The sequence below is a fragment of the Panthera tigris genome, chromosome C2, assembly GCF_018350195.1.
Source record: "Panthera tigris isolate Pti1 chromosome C2, P.tigris_Pti1_mat1.1, whole genome shotgun sequence".
Taxonomy (NCBI): domain Eukaryota; kingdom Metazoa; phylum Chordata; class Mammalia; order Carnivora; family Felidae; genus Panthera; species Panthera tigris.
Window position 1 is genome coordinate 59582915 of NC_056668.1, and position 21905 is coordinate 59604819.

At 36.0% G+C, this 21905-nt stretch overlaps 1 protein-coding gene across 6 annotated transcripts in view; it reads left to right on the forward strand.

Annotated features, from left to right (window-relative positions):
• The window catches only part of ATP6V1A (ATPase H+ transporting V1 subunit A), a 59649-nt gene that overhangs the window by 16664 nt on the left and 21080 nt on the right, over positions 1-21905 (forward strand). The window contains exons 2-8 of one of the 6 annotated variants that reach the window (XM_007098630.3): positions 345-396; positions 1332-1427; positions 11656-11750; positions 15193-15321; positions 18363-18577; positions 18859-18996; positions 21455-21606. In XM_007098630.3, the coding sequence (XP_007098692.1) occupies positions 11666-11750; positions 15193-15321; positions 18363-18577; positions 18859-18996; positions 21455-21606 (719 nt within the window). In that variant the 5' untranslated portion in view covers positions 345-396; positions 1332-1427; positions 11656-11665. Of the gene's footprint in view, positions 1-344; positions 397-1237; positions 1428-8801; positions 8887-11655; positions 11751-12947; positions 13035-15192; positions 15322-18362; positions 18578-18858; positions 18997-21454; positions 21607-21905 lie in introns of those variants that run through there. The other 5 variants (XM_007098627.3, XM_042957101.1, XM_042957102.1 and 2 more) reach the window with 5 other exon arrangements.

Genomic DNA, 21905 nt, shown 5'->3' on the forward strand with positions numbered 1-21905 from the left:
CCTACTTGCATGCTCTCTCTCTCAAAAATAAATAAACATTTTAAAAAATAATAAAAAGAGAGGTAATGAAGATTAAAACTGTTGGTAATATAAGGTCTTTTGAATTATTTGTTATGAATTGCCTACTTGTTAAAATCGGACTAAATCTGTGCTTCACCGGTTTATAGCACTGTTGTCTTCAGTGGGTTGTTTGGGTCTCAAAACCTATTTCCTAAGCAAACAATACCATCATCATAGGACTGTTGTTAAGTGTTAAATGAGATGTGCCCATTTTTTAACATAATGCCTGGAGTGTAATATGTGCTTAATGAATAGTAGTTGATATTATCTGTTTTTAATTTCAGACATTTTATCAAGTTACTGCTGTGCAAGGCACTTTGATGTTTGGAGGGAAGGGTAAGAAAATGATAAATATGCTCCTTGAAGGCAGGAATACTCAAATATGTTCATGTTATGGCTTACCATTTATCATAGGCTTCTAGCCTATAAATTCATACCATACAACTTATACAGTAAATACAGTATTTTGTGTTTTTTAAAAAAATTTTTAAGTTTATTTGGGAGAGAGAGAGTTTACATGCATGCATGAATTAGGGTGGGGGGAGGGGGTGCAGAGAGAGAGGGAGAAAGAGAATCCCAAGGAGGTTTCATGCTGTGAGTACAGAGCCCGATGTGCGACTCCATCTCACAAACTTGTGAGATCACGACCTGAGCCGAAATCAAGAGTTGGCGCTTAACTGATGAGCCACTCAGGCACCACCAGTATTTTGGGGTTGTTTTGGCTAAAACTTTGGACTATCACACTCAATATAGTACAGTTTTACTTATTAAAAATTTGAGGTGAAAGGAATCTAATTGTTTATTTCTAGAAATCCTATAAAAATTGTTCATGGACAGGCCTGTCAACAAACCAAAAGCATAGCTGATACAGTTCGAGTTCTGTTTTCCACTGAAGTGTCTACCCTAGCTTTTATCTTTACTATTCCTTTTCAGGAATGCCTTTAGTTTGATAAATGGAGAGAGGCATGTGTGCATGTCCTCCAAAAGTTTCATTCCAATAGAAATAAATTTTTCCTGATTCCATTAGTCCAGTTTGCCACCAGTAATTGTTTTGTACTTCTCTACTCTTTGGTTCCCACTTTTGTCTGCACATTTCCTCATTGTCCACCTCAGCAATTTTTGTAAACTATGTGAGTAATGACCTTATGTTTGCCTTTATTCTTAACCCTTGGTCTATTCATTGTTCTTTTTTTAAATAGCAATACGAAATATGTGTAACACATGAAAATATTTATTCTTAAAACTCTTTCTTCTAATGTTGATTAATTTAGTAGACCAGTAAAAGCAACAAAGACCCAGATGCAAGGTGGCCTGTCTGCTTAGGTTGGCTCCCTACAAGGTCCCAAGTTTGCTCATGTCCCGTGCAGGTGAGCACATCCCAAGCAAAAAATGTTTCTCATGACCTGTATCTTTTAAAGAGCAAAGAAATCATTTCCACAAGCTTTTCAACAGACTTGGCCTTACCTCTTATTAGAGAAAACATCATTACACACTCATTTCCAACCAGTCATTCGCAAAGGAACTGGAATTACTTTCATGGGCTTATCAAAATTTGAACCAATTTAGGGTTTTATTGGCAAGATACAAATGGAAATCTAGTTATGCATAGTCATCTGCTGCATAAGACTTTCTAATGGAGATACTAGGTGGGTTGATTAAGTAGAATGAGTAGGAAAGTGTTTCACAAAATGATTTAACACTGTACTCTAGAAATATAAAGTAATGTTATTAGCTTATTACTATTATGCTGTTGTTATGTTAATGTTATTAGCTTATTACTGTTACTTTGTTATGACTTATTCTGTAACTTTTTGACCAAGCATTAAGACTATCAACCTGATTTATTTTGCCTTTCTCTAAGAAGGTAAACTGTGTACAAAATTAAGTAGTATGTGTCTCAGGATTTTATATGTAAATAACATTGTCATGGAACCTTGGTATTTAGCCCTTACATAACACTTCATACTTGCCCCCACTAGCCACCAGTATTTCTGGAATGATGAAATTACCAGGTATAGTGCTTCAATCAGTAGCAATTTAGAGAGAACTTTATAAAATGGAAGAAACAGAAGTGACCCTCTAGTGTTGTGATTTGCTACTGCAGTGTTCTGCAGTGTGGAGGAGAGACTGATGACTCATTAGATCAGATGGTTGCCTGTGCTAACTTACTGGATTTTTTCCCCTTCTATAGCAGGGTTTTGTTTTGTTTTTAATTTTTTACAAATATGGGTAGAAAACCCTACAATTTGTGACTATAGGAATCTTAGTTGTAAATTGCATTTACTTTTTATCCTTAAAGTAGGAATCGAGAAAGTAAAGACAAGGTTTTTTTTGTAATCGTTGAGTTGATTTCTCTGAGTGCAACCATGTATACCACATTGTTTTAATAAAAGCAGTTGTTTTTAAGGTAGATATCATGCTTTTTTTTTTTTTAATGTTTATTTTTGCGGGGGAGAGAGAGAGGACATGCTTCTACCAGCAAGGAAGGGGCAGAGAGAGGGAGACAGAAGAACTGAAGCAGGCTCTGTGCTGACAGCAGAGAGCCTGATGTGGGGGCCTGAACTCACAAATGGTGAGATCATGACCTGAGTTGAAGTCTGACGCATAACTGACTGAGCCACCCAGGTGCCCCTATGCTTTCATTTTTTAAATGATGGAAAGCAGCAAGAATAGCTGTATTTTGTAATAGGAAGGAGTTATTAAATAGCATATAAAACTTAATGTAGCATGAAATCATATCATGTTATTTTGGACATTATGGAGATTTGGGATAAGATTAACTTTCAGTGTAACATAACTTGCGATGTAATTTGCTTATTTCAAGTTAAAATGTTGTCTTTTTAAAATGTTTATTTTTGAGAGAGAAAGAGTGTAAGCGGGGAAGGGGCAGAGAGAGAGGAAGACACAGAATCTGAAACAGACTTCAGGCTCTGAGCTGTCAGCACAGAGTCTGACATGGGGCTTGAACTCACAAACCACGAGATCATGACCTGAGCCAAAGTCGGATGCTTAACCAACTGGGCCATCCAGATGCCCCTAAAATGTTGTCTTATACATCTTTAAAAGCCTATGCTTTTTCACGTAGAGGCATAAGCATTAAATAATGAAACAGATTTTAATGTGGGGTTTTTTTTTTTAACTTATTTACTTAAATTCTTCAGATTCTATGTCTTCCTTTCTCTCTGCCCCTCCCCTACTTGCACTCTGTCTCTCTCTCAAAAAAAAAAAATAATAATAATAATAACCTTAAAAAAATTAACTTATTTACTTAAATTCAGGTTAGTTTTCATACAGTGTAGTATTGGTTTCAGGAGTAGAACCCAGTTATTCATCGGTTGCATATAACACCTAGTGCTCATTCCAACAAGTGCCCTCCTGAGTGTCCATCACCCATTTAACCCATCCCCTCACCCAACATTCCTCCAGCAGTCCTCAACCTTTTGTTCTCTGTATTTAACAGTCTTTTATGGTTTGCCTTCCTCTCTGATTTTATTTTATTTTCCCTTCCCTTCCCCTATGTTCATCTGTTGTGTTTCTTAAATTCCACATATGAATGAAATCGTATGATATTTGTCTTTCTCTGACTGTCTTATTTAGCTTAGCATAATACACTCTAGTTCCATCCACGTTGTTAAAAATGGCAAGATTTCATTCTTCTTGATCATAGTATTCTATTGTGTATGTATATATATATGTGTGTGTGTGTGTGTGTGTATATATATTTCACACGTATATATGTATATATATATACACACACATACACACACACACACACCACATCTTATTCATCCATTCATCAGTCGATGGCCATTTGGGCTCTTTCCATAATTTGGCTATTGTTGATAGTGCTACTATAAACATTGGGATGAATGTGCTGCTTTGAATCAGCATTTTTGTATCCTTTGGATAAATACCTAGTAGTGCAATTGCTGGGTTGTAGGATAGTTCTGTTTTTAATTTTTTTCAGGAATCTCCGTACTCTTTTCCAGAGAGGCTGCACCAGTTTGCATTCCCACCAGCAGTGCAAAAGAGTTCCCCTTTCTCCATATCCTCACCAACATCTGTTGTTTCCTGAGTTACTGGTTTTAGCCATTCTGACAATGGTGAGGTGGTATCTCACTGTGGTTTTGATTTGTATTTCCCTGATGATGAGTGATGTTGATCATCTTTTCATGTGTCTGTTAGCTATCTGGATGTCTTTGGAAAAGTGTCTTTTCATGTCCTCTACCCATTTATTCACTGATTATTTGTTTTTTGGGTGTTGAGTTTGGTTAAGTTCTTTATAGATTTTGGATACTAACCCTTTATCTGATATATCATTTGCAAATATCTTTTCCCATTCCATCAGTTGCCTTTTAGTTTTATTGGTAGTTTCCTTTGCTGTGCAGAGCTTTTTATCTTGATGAGGTCCAAATAGTTCATTTTTGCTTTTATTTCCCTTGCCTCTGGAGACATGTCTAATAAGAAGCTGGCTGTGGCCAAGGTCAGAGAGATTGCAGCCTGTTTTCTCCTATAGGATTTTGATGGTTTCCTGTTTCACATTAGGTCTTTCAACCATTTTGAGTTTATTTTTGTGTACGGTGTAAGAAAGTGGTCCAGTTTCATCCTTCTGCATATCACCGTCTAGTTTTCCCAACACCATTTGCTGAAGAGACTGTCTTTTTTCCATTGGATACTGGGGTATTTTTATTTTCACTGTTTTAATAGATAACAATGAAGGGTGATTAATGGGTGCAAAGTAGTATGTTATGAATATGCTTATCAAACTGCTATATTAGCAGCCCTGTTCAGTGATTAAGTGAATATAATATGTCTATCTAATGAATAATTTTTATTTTATTTGTGGGAAGGAAGCAATTTCCTATTTATCTAATAAAATAGATATTGTATACGATGGAGTGCAAAACTTGCTTGGAATAAGAGAATGTACAAGAGCATACAAAGAAATTTCCCTGCTTACAGTAGACTTCTATAACATCCTGTTCTCTGTCAGGACTGGAAAGAGCTTGGTGGGTATTTATTCACTCTTTACTTGTTTTTCTCTTCTTGGGGTGCTTTGGTGAAAAAATTTTAGAAGTACATTGGGAACCCTTATCTCAGTGCTGTGGGAATTGAAAATTCAATTTTCAGAAGAGCCCATTTCCTTGGACCAGTCCTTGGAAGTTTCTCAAAGTGTTTAAATGTTAAGAAGTCAGAGCCAAAAACTTCTGGACATGGAGAACATATTTTCCAACTCTATCAGAAAATAGTACTTTAGAAGTTAAATAAACTCTTAATTGGGACTTCTTTTCCTCTAACTACTGTTGATGGGTTCTATCTAAGTTTCTGTTGAAGGACAAAAAGCAAGTTCCTTGTAGAAACTAAGGCTTTGGTTGTAAGGGGACCTGACCTCTGTGTCAGTAGCTTGACTTAGCCCAAACATTACCCTAAGTGCTCTGCTTTCTAAAGCCACTTTTGTATCTCTCTTCCCTTTTCACAGAATAACTAGTTACAAGATAACTAAGAAAACAGGCCAGAGATCTTTGTGGTTCAAGTGTGAGTCTAAGTTTCAGTTATCCAGGGAGTAATTATTTACTTTATTCAATACGTGAGCATTTTGGGTTCTCTGGAATCAGATGCCTAGAAAGTCTATTGTATAAATAAGATCTTTGTTAGGGATCCACATATGTGAAAGGAAGGAGACAGACTCCAAGTTGGAAGGGAAGAAGTTGAAATGCAATTGAAGCCTAGAAAAGCCTTAGCCGACTCTGTAGGGAAATCTGGAGTGAATGTTACTTATAAGAGTATCCCACATCTGGGTTGACATGGCTGGGTCTTTATACCTCCGTTTTGCTCAGTCACCAGGTACAGGTTGCCCTGTGAAGGGTGTGAACGTGGGCAAGGCAGCTCTGTGACTGAGGCAGACTCTGAAGGGTTGACTGGCGGCTGTTGGCTGTCCACTGATGACATTCCACTGTCCTTTCTTGAAGGAGGGTCTGGATGCTGCATCTCTGACTCTAATTTTTTTATAAATGCTTATGTATTTATTTTGAGTAAGAGCACAAGTTGGGAAAGGGCAGAGAGAGGGAGAGAGAAAATCCCAAGCAGGTGACATGGGACTGGATCCCATGACCTCAAGATCACCACCCGAGCTGAAATTAAGAGTCTGATGCTCAACCGACTGAGCCACCCAGGCTCCCCCTGAGTCTAATTTGATAAAACTATTGCCTTGAGGCAGAGACTGTTGTCCTTCATACCATATAAGATTGTTTAGATGCAGACAATAGAAACCAGCCTTGTGAATTTAGGAGGCAGAGTAGTACAGGCCGTAAGGCCCAGAGGCATTGGAGTCAGTTTGCCGAGATTCAAATCCCACCTTTACTTCTCTCCAATTTTGTGATCATGGGCAAACTTACTTAAATCTCCATTCCTTAGGTTTCCCATTTGTAAAATGGAGGTGGTATTGGAAGTTATTAAGTAACTATTCACTGAGAGCTTCTTTTCTTTGTCCAGGGATTGTTTTCTGTGCCGTCATGAAACTTGCATTCTAGGGAGTGATACAGATGGTAAAAGAATGAAATAAAAAGAAAAATTATATTCTTTCAGGTAGTCAGTTTATAAGTGCTGTGAAGAAAAGCAGGGTAAGAGCATTGAGGCTGACAGTGGGAACAGGGAGACTGTTCATGGGAGCGAGAAAACACATTCCGGGCAGCAGCATAGCAGGCGTAAAGGTCTGAGTTGCTGGAGCCAAGATTAAAATTTAACTATGTTAAAACATCAGAAATGGACAGAAAAGTGCTGGGAATTCCTGCTTTTTATACTTCAAAAACTGATGTTTTCATAATTTTCTTATTTTATCCTGAAAGATGTGTTAAGAGCTGGGGATATATTTGCAACCACTTCTCTGCATATAACTCAGCGGAATAGAAAAGGCTAAGTTACTCATAATTGTTACCATTTTTTTCTCCTCTTAACACTGACTTTTTAAAAAGTAGAATCCTCTTGATTTGCTGTATAAGAATATTAATCAGATGAATACAGATTTGTGGATCTAGTGAAAGCATCTCTAAGTAAACTTACAGAATTATTATTTAGGCTCTTAATTCTCTAATTGGATGTTACTGTTTCTAAGGTCTCCTGTCTTTGGCATAAATTAATATATGCCTAAAAATAAAAAGTTAAAGATTATAGAAACACTAGTTTCCATGGTGGCTAGGATTATTCAGCTGAGTGATAAACCCACATGGTAGCTGAATCATGAATAAACCCTCTGATTTCCGCTAATCATTGCTCATACACTTAGAGGCTGTCACTGTTGTTTTAAAGGGAATGTATATAAATGCTTATTTTAAAAAATCAGAACAGATAACCTTTATTGTCTTATGAACTCTCCAGAATATGTTTGTTAACCCCAGAAAGTTTGAATCACCTGTGAAAAAGCTCCGCTGTATACTCTAGTGGCTCCTTGTTCATCCTGCAGGTCTCAGCCCAGCCTCTTCTAAGTCATTCCCATCCTGCCCAGGTCTAGGTTCCGTACCTTTGCTTTATGCTCTCCCAGATCCGCCTGCACAGCTCCTATGACAACACATGTATCACTTATTGTAACTACCTATTTGTCTTTATATCCATCCCACCAGGCCAGAAGCTCCTTGGGGGAGAGATTGTGTCTTCTCACTCCATTCTGTTTTCAACCTGTAACACACAACACATCATTGATGCTTAAAATCCATTTTGTTTTAAAAAATAAAGTTACAGTAAAGTGTACATAATAGCTAAGAAAAAAACTAGCCAAGTGACTAGATTTGGTTCAAGTAACAAGAGGGTAAGAATACACTAAGTGCTGTTCATTTGTTACACTAGGTACTTTTTAGGAAGTTAGGCAAGATTAACTTGCATTAACAGAATAAAGTTGATAGTCATCACTATTTTTTGTTTTAGTTTCATTTTATTTATTCGAGAGAGACCCAAGACAGTGTGGGTGGGGAGGGGCAGAGAGAGGGAGAGAGAATCCCAAGCAACACAGGGTTCAGGGTTCGAGCTCACGAAACCACGAGACCATGACCTGAGCTGAAACCAAGAGTCAGGCACTTAAACAACTGAGCCACCTAGGCGCCCCATCACTATTATTTTTCTGTTAGGGTTACCATTAGGTGACTTACAACAACCCCATTAGATTTTATAGATGAAAATGAGACTCAAAAAGTTGAGAGAATGTGATTTTCCCAAGGATGCAACTTAAAAATTCATACTCAATCTGTCTGACTCAAAGCCTTGGTCTCTCTCGATAAAAAGAAGCAGCCAGGATGGGTGAAAAAGTATTCTTCAGTACCTACTCATAAAATGTTCAGAATGCAATTTTTTTATTTTGTTTGCTCTACTTGAAAAGAAAAGAGTAGCCTCTGGAGAGAGAGAGATCTGAAAAAAACTGTTGGAGAGTTAAGGCACTAAAGAGAATTTCCTTGGAGAGGTCTCTAGTCTGTGGCTACAGCTGTTGGAAGAAACGGCCAAGAGGGTAGAAGCAGTGGGGAGCTAGATTTATGTGGAATATGATATTTTGTAAGGAAAGATTTTTAAAAATAGAATGGCTTTTTCAAAATTCAAGCCCTGTTTGAATAGTGGTATTACTAATGAAATTCTTGTAAGCATTTTATATTTCACGAGGAACATTCAACAAATTTGTAATTCAGCCACATCTCTGGGGTAGGTAGTAGAATTTTTCCTGCTTTTCAAATGACGATATGAAGAGATTTTGATTTGTTCAGATCCTCCTGCAGCATGTCCCTGGTAGATCCAAAAAGTGTCCGAAGTCTGCTGACTCAAGATTTCATGCTATTTCCACTTTAATAGGCAAGTGACCATGTATCATGCAAGCTATATAAGAAATACTCATATTTGGGGAAGAAATCAGACTGATTATCAAGTTATTTTCTGACTTTGAAATTTTCTTATTTTCTGAAGATGAAAATTTGACCTCATTTGTTTGTTCACTGCTTCTTTGAAGACTTTGCCCAACCCATTTCCCAAATAAATGTTTGTCTTTAAACTTTGTTTTTTCCCTTATTGTCTAAGTAGTTTCTAGAAAAGCTTGTTCTTCTCTTTTTTGTATTCCAGTCTTTTGCAGTTTCATACCTGATTACTTAACAGCCCCTTCTACTGCATCTTTAGGAAGCTGGAAAATCCTAGTGAGCCAGTTTCCCCTTTTCATTACTTCCTCCCTCAACTGCCCTTCCTCTAATTTAATTTTCCTATTGAGAACACAAAAATCTTTGCTCTTTTATTGTGACATTTGTGACTGTGGTATCTGGTTTATTTTTTTCTAATTCACTTACATTGTTTCCAATGAGTGGAAGTATAACCTACCTTTAACCATAAATCACCAGCCTGATGATAGTCTCTACCTTATCACTGATGCCATCTTCAAGTTTTTGGTACCTTTCTTGCCCCTTTGATCGTATTCCTCTCACTTGTAAGGTCTCCCATATCTCCGTGTGGTTTTCATCGTTATTTTCACTCATATTTGTTTCTTTAATCACTGGGTTCTTCCTTGTTAGCCGTATCCACTGTTACCCTTCTGAAGCCACAAAGTGTATCCAACAGAACTTCACTCACTGTTAATGACTTCATTGTTATACTCTCCTCCCCAATTCTTTGGTATCTTGGTTAATGGATTACAAATTGTGTCCCATGGAGTATATGGTTCTGTAGTGATCCTTCATGGCTCCAAAAGACAAAAACACAACTCAGCTGTGCTTGAATTAATTCCCAGAGCTCAAGGTTTGTTTTTCCTTTGTCTTTCTGTATTCTTTCCAGCTACCTGTTCCCCCTACCTCATCTACATTGGTTTGCACTTCTCCCACATCTGAATTAGTTTCTCCTCTGCTCCCAGGTTGTTGTCATCTTGAATACTAAAGTCATTTTGCTTTATAGTCCTTTGTTTAAAGCCAGTGAAAGCCCCTTTTATTCACAATCCTATTCCCTAAGTTCAAGACAGGGCCTTTTCCTTGGTAGGAGCTCAATAAACATTTAATAAATTGAATTCCATTGACATTCAACCCATAACCATTTCCAGAGCTTTCCAGCTTCTTATCTTGCCTCCATCCCCTCCTCTACTTTAATCTGTTAGATGAATTAAACATCATTCTTCTCATAACAGCTCTCCCTTGGTTATTTTCCTATTGTTTATAGGCTAAAGTCCACTTGGCATTCATATCAAGACCCACACATTAGTCTCTCTACCATTACATCCTTACTTTTTACTGTTGCCTTAATATAAACCTTTTATTCCATTCATACTGTCTATTAACTGTTCCTGAAATTTTTATTTCCATTCTTTTGTTCTTGTTATTTCTCCACCTGGAATGCCTTTACTGTCCTTCTTTTCTTAGTTGATGCTAATTCTACCTGACCTTCAAGAAGTCTTCCCTAATCATTCTAATATTTGTACTTTTAGTAAATAAGTATATGTTATTTGGTACTTTATTACTTACTGATCCATGACCCTTACTTTATGGTTGTTTTGGGACATTATTAGATATTATATGTATGTGTATTTTATCTCCCTTGTTAAATTGCCAATAATTATTAAGTGAGACCAGCAGTCAAAAATAAACTTTCTACTTTGGAATCCGCAATCAGTTTTCTGTTTGGATTTGAATTGTTCATTTTTTTGGGTTTTTGAGATTGCACATCAATAAAGAAGGCAAACTGAATTTCTTAAACTGTTGTGTGTTTTGCAAAAAGAAGAAGAAGAAAAAGGAAAATTGCTCCCAGAAAAATTGTAAAGATAGATAAAGATCGCTAATACATTAATATTTTTTTATTGTAAGATGTAATGTGTCAGATGGTGAAAAGTAAAGCAGGGAAGTTGCAATTTTCTTTTTTACTTTTAAATGTTTTGTTTATTTTTGAGAGGGAGTGCTCACGTGTGAGTGCCGGGGGGATAGAGGATCTGAAGTGGGCTCTGCACTCACAGCAAAGAGCCGGATGTGTGGGGCTCAAACTCACCAACTGTGAGAGAGTTGAAGTCAGACAGCCAATTGACTGAGCCACCCAGGAGTCCCTATTTCTTGCAATTTTAAATAGATAGGCAGAGAAGCCCCTCAGAGAAGGTGAAATTTGAGTAAAGACCTGAAGGAAATATAGGAGTGGTTATCTGGGAGAAGAGTACTCCAGCCAGGAGGACAACATGTGCAAAGACCCTGGGGCAGAATGTATGTATGTGTATATGTATATGTATTTATATGTAAGCATATATGTATATATATTTATAGTCTGTATATATTATATACAGAATGATTAAGGGGAAGAGTAGTCGGAAAGATCACAATGGCAATGGCAGAGAGGACAAGATATTGTAGGACTAGGTAAGCCACTGGAAGGACTTCACATTGTTTATTACACTCCTTGGTATTTTCTTGGAGTACTTTGCATAGGAATATGTAATTTTGAATTTTAATAATAACTGTAGACCATCCAAGAATGAGGTACTTTTAGGCAAGTTTTAAGAACTTTATATTTTCTCTGAAGAAGTGGTAATAACTCAAGAATACCGATGAGAGTTAATTTAGTTCTTTTGTTTTATGGTTTGTAATTAAAACTTTTTTTCTTTAACCATAGGTAAATTAACATGATGGATTTCTCCAAGCTACCCAAAATACTTGATGAAGATAAAGAAAGCACATTTGGTTATGTGCATGGGGTCTCAGGACCTGGTAAGTAATATGTAATAATCTCAATAGTAAAGATTCCTAACTTCAATTAATGTCTTTTCAGGGCATTTTAGGTAAAATACGCTAGTTTCTGTTCACTCACAGAAGTTCTATTTGCCCCTAAAAGATTTCATAGTTGATATAAGACTGAGGTAATACCTCCATCATAAGAGCTTCTTTACCATTCATTACCTTTTTTTTTTTAATCAAGTTTATTATTTATTTTGAGAGAAAGCATGTGTGCAACTGAGTGGGGGAGGAGCAGAGAGAGGGGAATAGAAAGGGAGTGAGAGAATCCCAAGCAGAGTACAGAGCCTGATGTGGGGCTTGATCTCATGAACCATGAGATCATGACCTGAGCTGAAATCAACAGTTGGACACTTAACTGACTGATTCACCCAGGCACCCCTTTTGCATTCATTATCTTAAGTTAATAATTATTGGGCACTAATTTGTGATATTCTATCTATTATGTATGTGTGTAATTGGTGTTCAGAGTTTTACATATGTCTTAATTTTTTGTTAAATGTGAGGTGAAATAAGACTATATAATATAAAATTTATTGCTTTTAGTATGTAATATCTTGCAGATAATAGGCATTCAGTCAATATATGTTAATGTGGTTTGAATGTCAGTAATTTTTTTCAGAGCATTTCTGAACAATATCAACCTTGGCTCTTTGAATATATAAATGCTTCTGGATGTTTATTTTACATTTTCACATAACTAGGTATCTGTGGGAAAGAAGTTTTATGACATGAGAATGATAATAGAAAGCAGTTAAAAACTTTGTTTTATTCTGCCAAAACTTGGGGTACTGCGTTTTAAATAATATATCTCATTCTAGTTTTCATTCATTTTACTCCAACTACAAAATATGATTCATAGTTTCCATGGTAAAAGCCACTCATTGATTTATAATCCTTAGTGCCATGGATACTTATTTTTCCTTATGACTCTTTTTTTCTTTTTTAATTTTTATTTGAGAGAGTATGTGTACACAAGCAGGGGAGAGGGGAGAGTATGTGTACACAAGCAGGGGAGAGAGAGGGAGAGGGAGACGGAGACGGAGAATCTTAAGCAGGCCCCATGTTTAGCACAGAGCCCAGTGCAGGGCTTGATCTCACAACCCTGGCATTATGACCTAAGCCAAAATCAAGAGTCACTTAACTGACTGAGCCACCCAGGTGCCCCTCCTTATGTCTTTTTATAAACCTCATGCTATAGTCTTTTTGTTCTAATCACAGTGGAGGTAATGACCCATTTCTGGTGTTTATGCAAATGAGGTCAGTAAGTCACAGTGTTTATTTCTCCCTAAGAAGTTTCTATAGCTTAGAACTTGGTGTTTGAGCTTGAACTCATTGGCAAAAGCACATTTCAGTGTTGTCAGTTTCTTTTGCCTTTCCAAGTTAACAGTTTTCCCCTTGATGATCAGAAGGGTCTTTAGGAAAGGCAGGCTATATTCAAGAACTTTTAGGGAAAAGGCAAAAAAGAATACCATCAAAAGAGTTTAGGTAAAAATATTTGTCTGAAACTTGTAGTAAACTGCTCCTAGAACCTATTTCTAATTCTTAAGTACTTAATAAAATGATAGAAAAATGGCATACTTTTGGGTTTATGAAATGTGATTTAACATTTTAGTTATCTCTGACATTTCAGTGCATCTTAACTCTTATATAGTAGGTATAGAGGTAAATACTTATGAAATTAACAAAGCTTCATTGTTCTAACACAAGTTAATTAAATATTAATACTTTAATAGTTTCCCCTTGGATATTAGTACATGGTTCTAATTAATTGTATCAGGAGGCTAAATACATCAAAAATAGAGTTATTCTGGGCTGCCTAGGTGGCTCAGTCTGTTAAGCATGTGATTTCAGCTCAGGTCATGATCTCATGGTTCGTGAGTTTGAGCCCTGCATTGGGCTCTACACTGACTGTGCCCTGACAGTGCAGAGCCTGCTTCAGATTCTCTGCCTCTCCCCCACTTGTGTGCATGCATGTGCACATGCTCTCTCTCTCCCGCAAAAATAAATAAACGTTAAAATAAATAAATAAATAAATAAAGCTATGGGGCACCTGGGTGGCTCAGTCGGTTGAGCGTCCGACTTCGGCTCAGGTCATGATCTCGCGGTCTGTGAGTTCGAGCCCCGCGTCGGGCTCTGAGCTTACAGCTCAGAGCCTGGAGCCTGCTTCGGATTCTGTGTCTCCCTCTCTCTCTGCCCCTCCCCTGCTCATGCTCTGTCTCTCTCTCTCATAAATAAACATTTTAAAAAATAAATAAATAAAAAATAAAAATAAAGTTATTGCTACACAGATCTGAAAATGTATAACTTTCCCCACCTACCAGAAAAGTAACTTTTACTTACTAGACAATGTGATCTAAAATAGTAAGTATAAATTCTGGTTCAGTATTTATAAGAAATAGTAATTCTTGGGGCACCTGGGTAGCTGTCAGTTAAGCCTCTAACTTCAGCTCAGGTCACGATCTCACAGTTAGTGAGTTTGAGCCCCGCATCGGGCTCTGTACTGACAGCTCACAGCCTGGAGCCTGCTTCGGATTCTGTGTCTCCCTCTCTCTGCCCCTCTTCTGCTCATGCTTTGTCTCTGTCTTTCAAAAACAAATAAGCAGTAAAAATAGATTTTAAGAAATAGGAATTCTTAATCAGGACTTCACCTAGTGGTAATGACTAATTATAAACATCCTTATGAAAGACAATTTTTTTTTCTAGATTTTATTTTTTGGGTAATCTGTACACCTAACATATGGGGCTCAAACTCACAGCCCCGAGATTAGGAATCACATGCTCTACTGATTGAGCCATTCAGGCACCCCTGAAAAAAATTTTTTGGATGCATATGTGAGTTTTTCTAGGTAGAGCTGTTATTAGTTTATCAAAGAGGTCCTTGTCTCAGAAGAGTTTTAAGAGCCACTAATGTGAAGTGTTAGAAATGAAAGTAAAGATGTTGTTTTAAATATTATTTCTCAAAGGAATAAACAACACAGTTTTGTTTCTCAAAACAACACAGCAAACTGATACTTGTGTGGCATTCTGCCGTGCAGCTCTTGTTCCAATTTTAGTTTAAACATTTTTTTTTTTATTCCCAAATCCATCATTCCATGTATTATAGCAACCGGCATGATCAAAGTGTGTCTCGATGCTGCTAGGTTTGCCAAAGAGAACTTTGGACTTTTTGAAAATAATTTTCATCTGTATTATGTAAATGAACAAGCTTTAGCCTAACACATACATTTTGTTTACCTCTATATCGGATGCTAAAAATGCATATTTTTGTGAAACTGTATGTATGTTTCATAGTGGGTGTTTTCTTTTTCTTATGAGTATGTAAGAGAGATGTATATTTGGGTTAACCGGATATTTTAATTATCTGTAACTATTCACAGGATCTTAAGTTTTCACAACACTCATTTGTTCTTTTCAGTGGTTACAGCCTGTGACATGGCAGGTGCAGCCATGTACGAGCTGGTGAGAGTGGGCCACAGTGAGTTGGTTGGAGAGATTATCCGACTGGAGGGTGACATGGCTACTATCCAGGTGTATGAAGAAACCTGTATCCTTTTTGGTTCAATTTCTTGCCACTTTCTACAAGTCAGAATTTAGGGATTTATAGCAAAGGTGGAAGTAGCAACAACCAATGATATCAGACGCATGAAATGCTGGTGTTATAAAGAAACCTGATCTTTACAGGAATTTTGAGGAAAGGTACTAGGAATTAATGATCTTATTTTAAGAAATTAATATTATCTTCTGAATGTTCATTGCTCTTTGTATTTTGGTAGTTCACAAACTTTAGGGGAAACCAATTAGAATTTTTCTTAAGAGTGACACATATTGTAGAAGAAAGCATAAACAGAATTAGCAATATCAATTTATATGGTCAAAATTCTCCAGTCATGATTTCTGTTTAAAATAGTGAATTCATAAATAAATCAGTCACTACTGTCTGCCTGTATTCTAATAAATAATGCTAGATGACATGTTACATTATGGTTTTAGCACTAGGAAATCTTTACTTCTTGTTTGGTTATCATAATTTTGGCTTTTAGGCATAGTATTTATTTTCAGTTTTCTATGAAAAAGAGATAATGTGTTAAACTTTGTGAAGAGAAACTACTTTTTTTTCCAACTTAATTTATGTGTTTTACTTAAATTGACTCTTAAGGGTAGTAGTAATTCTCCTTATTTATTATTATTATTTTTGTTTAAGTACAGTTGACATACAATATTATATTAGTTTCAGGTGTATAACACAGGGATTTGACAATTATATACTTTATGAAATGCTCACCATTATAAGTATAGCTACCATCTTACCAAAGTTATTACAATATTATTAACTATATTCCACATGCTATACCTTTTTATCCCTGTGACCAATTTGTTTTATAACTGGAAGTTTGTACCTCTAATCTTCACCTGTTTTACCCATCCACTCAACCCTCACCCCTCTGGCAAACACCAGTTCTCTGTATTTATGAATCTGTCTCTGTTTTTGTTTGTTCATTTGTTTAATTTTTTAGATTCCACATATACATGAAATTATATGGTATTTTTTTTCTCTGAATTATTTCATGTAGCATAATACCTTCTAGGTCCACCCATATTGTCGCAAATGGCAAGATTTCATGCTTATTTATGGCTGAGTAATATTCTCTTGTGTAATATACACATATGCATATATGTTACAGTGTTTTATGTATATATACACACAGGTATGCTGCATCATCTTTATCCATTAAATCTATCAGTAGACACTTAGGTTGCTTCCATATTTGGCTGTTGTAAATAATGTTGCAAGAAATATAGGGGCATTAGTTTTTTGACTATTTTATGAAGATTTATTTGGTACAACTTTTTTGTCATACTAAAATACATTTTTTCAGGTAATTTGTCTCTCTGTGTGTGTACTGGTGTGCTAAATCAAAACAAAATCATCTGGAAATTTAAATAAAATTAGAAGTCTTTGTAGCTATGAAATCATGACTAATCAAAGACTTTTTTAAAAGACTTTTTCTATTGTTAGCTTTATCTTTTATTCAATCTTTTACGTGGTTTGAAGATTTAAGATAAAAACAAATGAAGGTGTATACAGTGACAACCCTCTTGACCATCGTCATCCTGTATTTAGCCAATTTTCAAAACACATGCATGCGTGCAGCCATTTTTATTAATTCCTTTTATTGTATACCCTTATAGGTTATAGGTTATATATGAACCAATATAAATATGTTACCTTTCTTCCCTTTTTTCCCCAGAAGACAGCATACTATATGCACTGTTCTGTACCCTACGTTTTTTTATGCAAGATGGATAGGTATGTGAAAAGTATAGGAAAATGTTAGTGGTAGGATCTAACTGGTAGATATGAGAGTTCACTGTAAAAGTCTGAACTTTGCTCTAGGTTTGAAAAGTTTCATAATGGAAATGAAAATATATTTTGGAGATCTTTCTAGAGCAATTCATAGAAGCTCCTATTCTTTTTTTACAGCTACATAGAATTCTATCATATGAATATATATAATTTATTGATCTCTTTAATGATAGAAATTTTGGTTGTATCTAGTCTATATGTGTTATAAACAGTGTTATAGTGTAACTATAGGATGAATTCACAGAAGTTGGATTCTTGGGTCAAGATTTATGCATTTAAATTTTTGATTTTGCTGAATTGCTGTCAGTAAAAGTTGTAGTGATTTTACTCTTGTCCGCAAGTATGTGAGAGCAATGTGATTTCAGTGTGCTTACTTGCAGGTTGTATTCTTTTGCTTTTCACAACCACTTCTTAATTCTTAAGATTTTAAGTTTTTGTGCCACGTACTAGTATCCTTTCTAGGGGATTGATATTCCTCAGTAGTATAGCTGAAATCATGTATTAAGGAGAGTTGGAACAATGTATTAACCATATATTGCTGCTGTTGTTAGCTCTGTGGTTCCCAGACTGTGCAGAAGGCATACTGGGCAGCTGCAGCAAACTCATGTGATGCCCCAGGATATTTAAAAGTTTTGAGGTTAACACGGGAGTATTAGACATGTTGTCAGACATCACGTGAACCAGTAGCTTCAGTTTAATAAACACTTTCATTATTCGGCCGCACTGTATTCTTGTCAATGATGTCATATCTTTGGGAAGCTGAGTGTTTGGTGATTGCTAAGCTGAAAAGCAAGTATTGTACAAAAATGAATGTGGAACAGGTATTCAGTTTGATTCCAAGGTTTGAAAATGGTACAGTGCCCAGTAAGCACTTACATCCCATTTGTAAGAATTGATGTTGTTTAAAAATGAAATTAAAATATTTTTTTCTCTCAGTCTATATATTTTTCTCTCAGAGTGTCATTCAGTTATTAGGACATACATATTTATTAAGTTGTTTGGATAGAACTATTTAATAAGTGGAATTATTAGATACATCTTTTGTCACAGTGACCTGCGGCCTGAAAAAGTTAATGGAACACTAAGGATGTTGTGAACTGAGAAAGTTTGAGAATTTCTGTTTTAGCTTCTTAAGTATCATTTCCTGTTAAACTGTGATACTTCCTTTTTATAGAGTCTCTAAACTTTCAGAGTGAGTTTTCCTCAACTACTGTTTCTAGCGGGTGTGTCTGTTGGAGATCCTGTACTCCGCACTGGTAAACCCCTCTCAGTAGAGCTTGGGCCTGGCATCATGGGAGCTATTTTTGATGGCATTCAGAGACCTTTGTCAGATATCAGCAGTCAGACCCAAAGTATCTACATTCCCCGAGGAGTAAATGTGTCTGCTCTTAGCAGAGATGTCAAATGGGATTTTACACCTTGCAAAAACCTGCGGGTATGTCTTTGAAACCAAGATTTCTAACATTGGTGAAAGAATGTGAAATGGATGTTTAATGACCTATTTTGTACTCCTTAGTCTAATAAAAACAGACCACAGAAGTATAGTTTAATTTTTTCTTTAAATCTGCTAGAAGAATTATAGAATATGTTTTATTGATAAATGAAGCAAATGATTTAAGTAATAGCAGCAAGGATGAATCTGCCTGACATTTATTTGAATGTTAAACAGCTTGATGTTTATTTGAACATTAAACACCCAATACGTTTGTTCTCTAGGTTGGTAGTCACATCACTGGTGGAGATATTTATGGAATTGTCAACGAGAACTCACTCATCAAACACAAAATCATGTTACCCCCGCGAAACAGAGGAACTGTAACGTACATTGCTCCACCTGGAAATTATGATACCTCAGTAAGTATATATACACTTTATCTCATAGTGTGGCCCTCCCTGATAGTCCCAAGAGTACCTGTTTTAGTGTCCTAAATAGGCATAGAAATGATACTTAATGTGCGAGTTTTAATTAACTCCCATAATTTTTTTTATCATGATGATTTAATACCTTTATGTATTGCAAAATGATTACCACATAGGGTTAGTTAACATTTCCATCAAAGCACTTTACCTACTTAACCTTTGTGTGTGTGCAGTGAGAACATTTAAGATCTACTCTTTAGCAACTTCCAAGTATATAGTACTGTACTGTTATGTACAGTCATCATGTTGTACATTGGATCCCCTTATTCATTTTTTTCAAGTTTTTATTTAAATTCCCATTAGTTAACATGCAGTATAATGTTAGTTTCAGGTGTAGAGTGTAGTGATGCATTACTAACACCCAGTGCTCATCACAATAAGTGCCCTCCTTAATACCCATCATCCATTTATAACACCTCCTCCTGCCCACCTCCCCTCCAGTAAACCTCAGTTTGTTGTCTATAGTTAAGTGTCTGTTTTCTGGTTTGCCTCTCTTTTTTTCCCCCCAGTGTTCACTTGTGTTTTGGCTTTTTTCTTAAATTCCACATATAAGTAAAATCATATGGTATTTGTCTTTGACTGATTTGTTTTCACTTTTAGCATAATACTCTGTAGCTCCATCCACATCATTGCAAATGGCAAGAGTTCATTTTTTATGGCTGAGTAGTATTCCACTGTGTGTGTGTGTATGTGTGTGTGTGTGTGTGTGTGTGTGTGTGTGTGTGTGTTTTAGCTTCTTGCTAGGACACACACACCACATCTTCTTTATCCATTCATCAGTTGATGGACACTTGGGCTCTTTTTCATAATTTGGCTATTGTTAATAATGCTGCTATAAACATTGGGGTGCATGTGTCCCTTTGAATCAGTATTTTTGTATCCTTTGGGTAAATACCTAGTAATGCAATTGCTAGATCATAGGGTAGGTCTATTTTTAGACCTTTGGAAACTCAACTCTGTTTTCCACAGTGGTCGCACCAGTTTACATTCCCACCAAGAGTGTAAGAGGGTTCCCCTTTCTCTACATTCTTGCCAACACCTGTTGTTTCCTGTATATAACTGCCATAATTATTTTTTATAAAGATTTTATTTTTGAACTTGGGCTTGGGAATACAAAAAGCAGAACATAGTTATTTTTTGTTTTTGTTTTTTTAAGGGAAAGCAATATCTAATATAACATTTTCCCTCCTTCTTAATTTATGCTCGTCTTAAAGCCCTGATTCTTTAGGCATAGAGTAGTCTTTGATTTTAACTGTTAATCTATGTTTGCATAATTAATTGTATAATGGATTATATGAATTCTAACTCTGGGTAGGTTGTTTAAAACTTAGTCCTTTAATGTTATTGCTAGTCAGTAAAATACAGTAGACTTATAATAGTCTTTGTGGGTATGAAGATAACTTTATTAAGAAGACTATTGTAACAAATAATCTGTTCCAGATAAAATGTGAGTGAAAACAATTTTCTAGTCATTTCTCAAGAGTAAGTCTTTGCTCTACAAAATATAGAGAACAAAAGATTTAGATTGGGATTCTGGGCAATCAGCTAGCCTTACCAGCTTAAAGACTCACACACATGGAAGGAACACTCTGAGGTAGACAGTTCAAATTCATGGAGTAACAAAATTATAGATTGCTATAAGTCTGTGGACATTGGGATTATTTGTGAGTAGTTGAAACCATCTCAGTGTTCATAAATGTTAGAGTATTACTCATTATCTTTTTGCTTTTGTAAATATTTAAAAATATTTTACTTTATTAGATATTTTAGGGTTCTTAATAAGTATTTTTTATTAAATCGGTATAAGAGCACTATAATAAAGTAAACAAAGGAAAGAGTAATACGAAAACTTTCATTTCTCCCTCAGTCCCAAGAGTATCTTCTGTATCTTTTTAAGACCTGTCCCTGTGCATATCCATATCATTTTTTTAACTATTCTTCTATTATTTGAAATAGGTCTTTCTCAACTCCTATTTTTTTAAGCATTAAAACTAATAAATGCACCTGGTTAAAAAAAATTAGAACTGTATATAAAGATTTGCAGGGCACCTGGGTCACTCAGTCAGTTGATCGTCCACCTCTTGGTTTTGGCTCAGGTCATGATCTCACAGTTCATGGGATTGAGCCCTGCGTTGGGCTCTGTGCTGACAGCATGGAACCTGCTTGGTATACTCTCCCTCCCTCTCTCTCTGCCTCTTCCCTGCTCACACACATTCTCTCTGAAAATAAATAAACATATATATATAAAAAGATTGGCAATAAGAAATATAAATCTCCTCCACTTCCACATACTAGCTTTCTACCCCCAAGAGGAATTTGGGGTTACTTTGATGTTAGAGGAAGAAATGTTCATAAATTTGACTGTACTTAACATCCTACTGTATTTCTATAGGATGTTGTCTTGGAACTTGAATTTGAAGGTATAAAGGAAAAGTTTAGCATGGTCCAAGTGTGGCCTGTACGTCAAGTTCGGCCTGTCACTGAGAAGCTGCCAGCTAATCATCCCTTGTTGACTGGCCAGAGGGTCCTTGATGCCCTTTTTCCGTAAGTTTGAGCTATGTCCTGTGGTTTTTCCTCAGAGGATTATATGTGGTTATTGTTTCCCTGCCTTATAAATATCTTATGTGCTAATGCTATAATGAATTTTATCTGGAGAAATAATAGTAAATTAGTTAAAAATGTTCATATATTGCCAATGTTTATTATGGAGTGAAATCATTGACACAGTTGCAAAAAGAGCATTACTTCTAACACTTTTTGAAAAAATAAAATTTCCAGAAAATCTGTACCCAAACAATATAGCTGTCTTTATTTAGCTGTCCTGGAATTAGTAGACTGGTGTC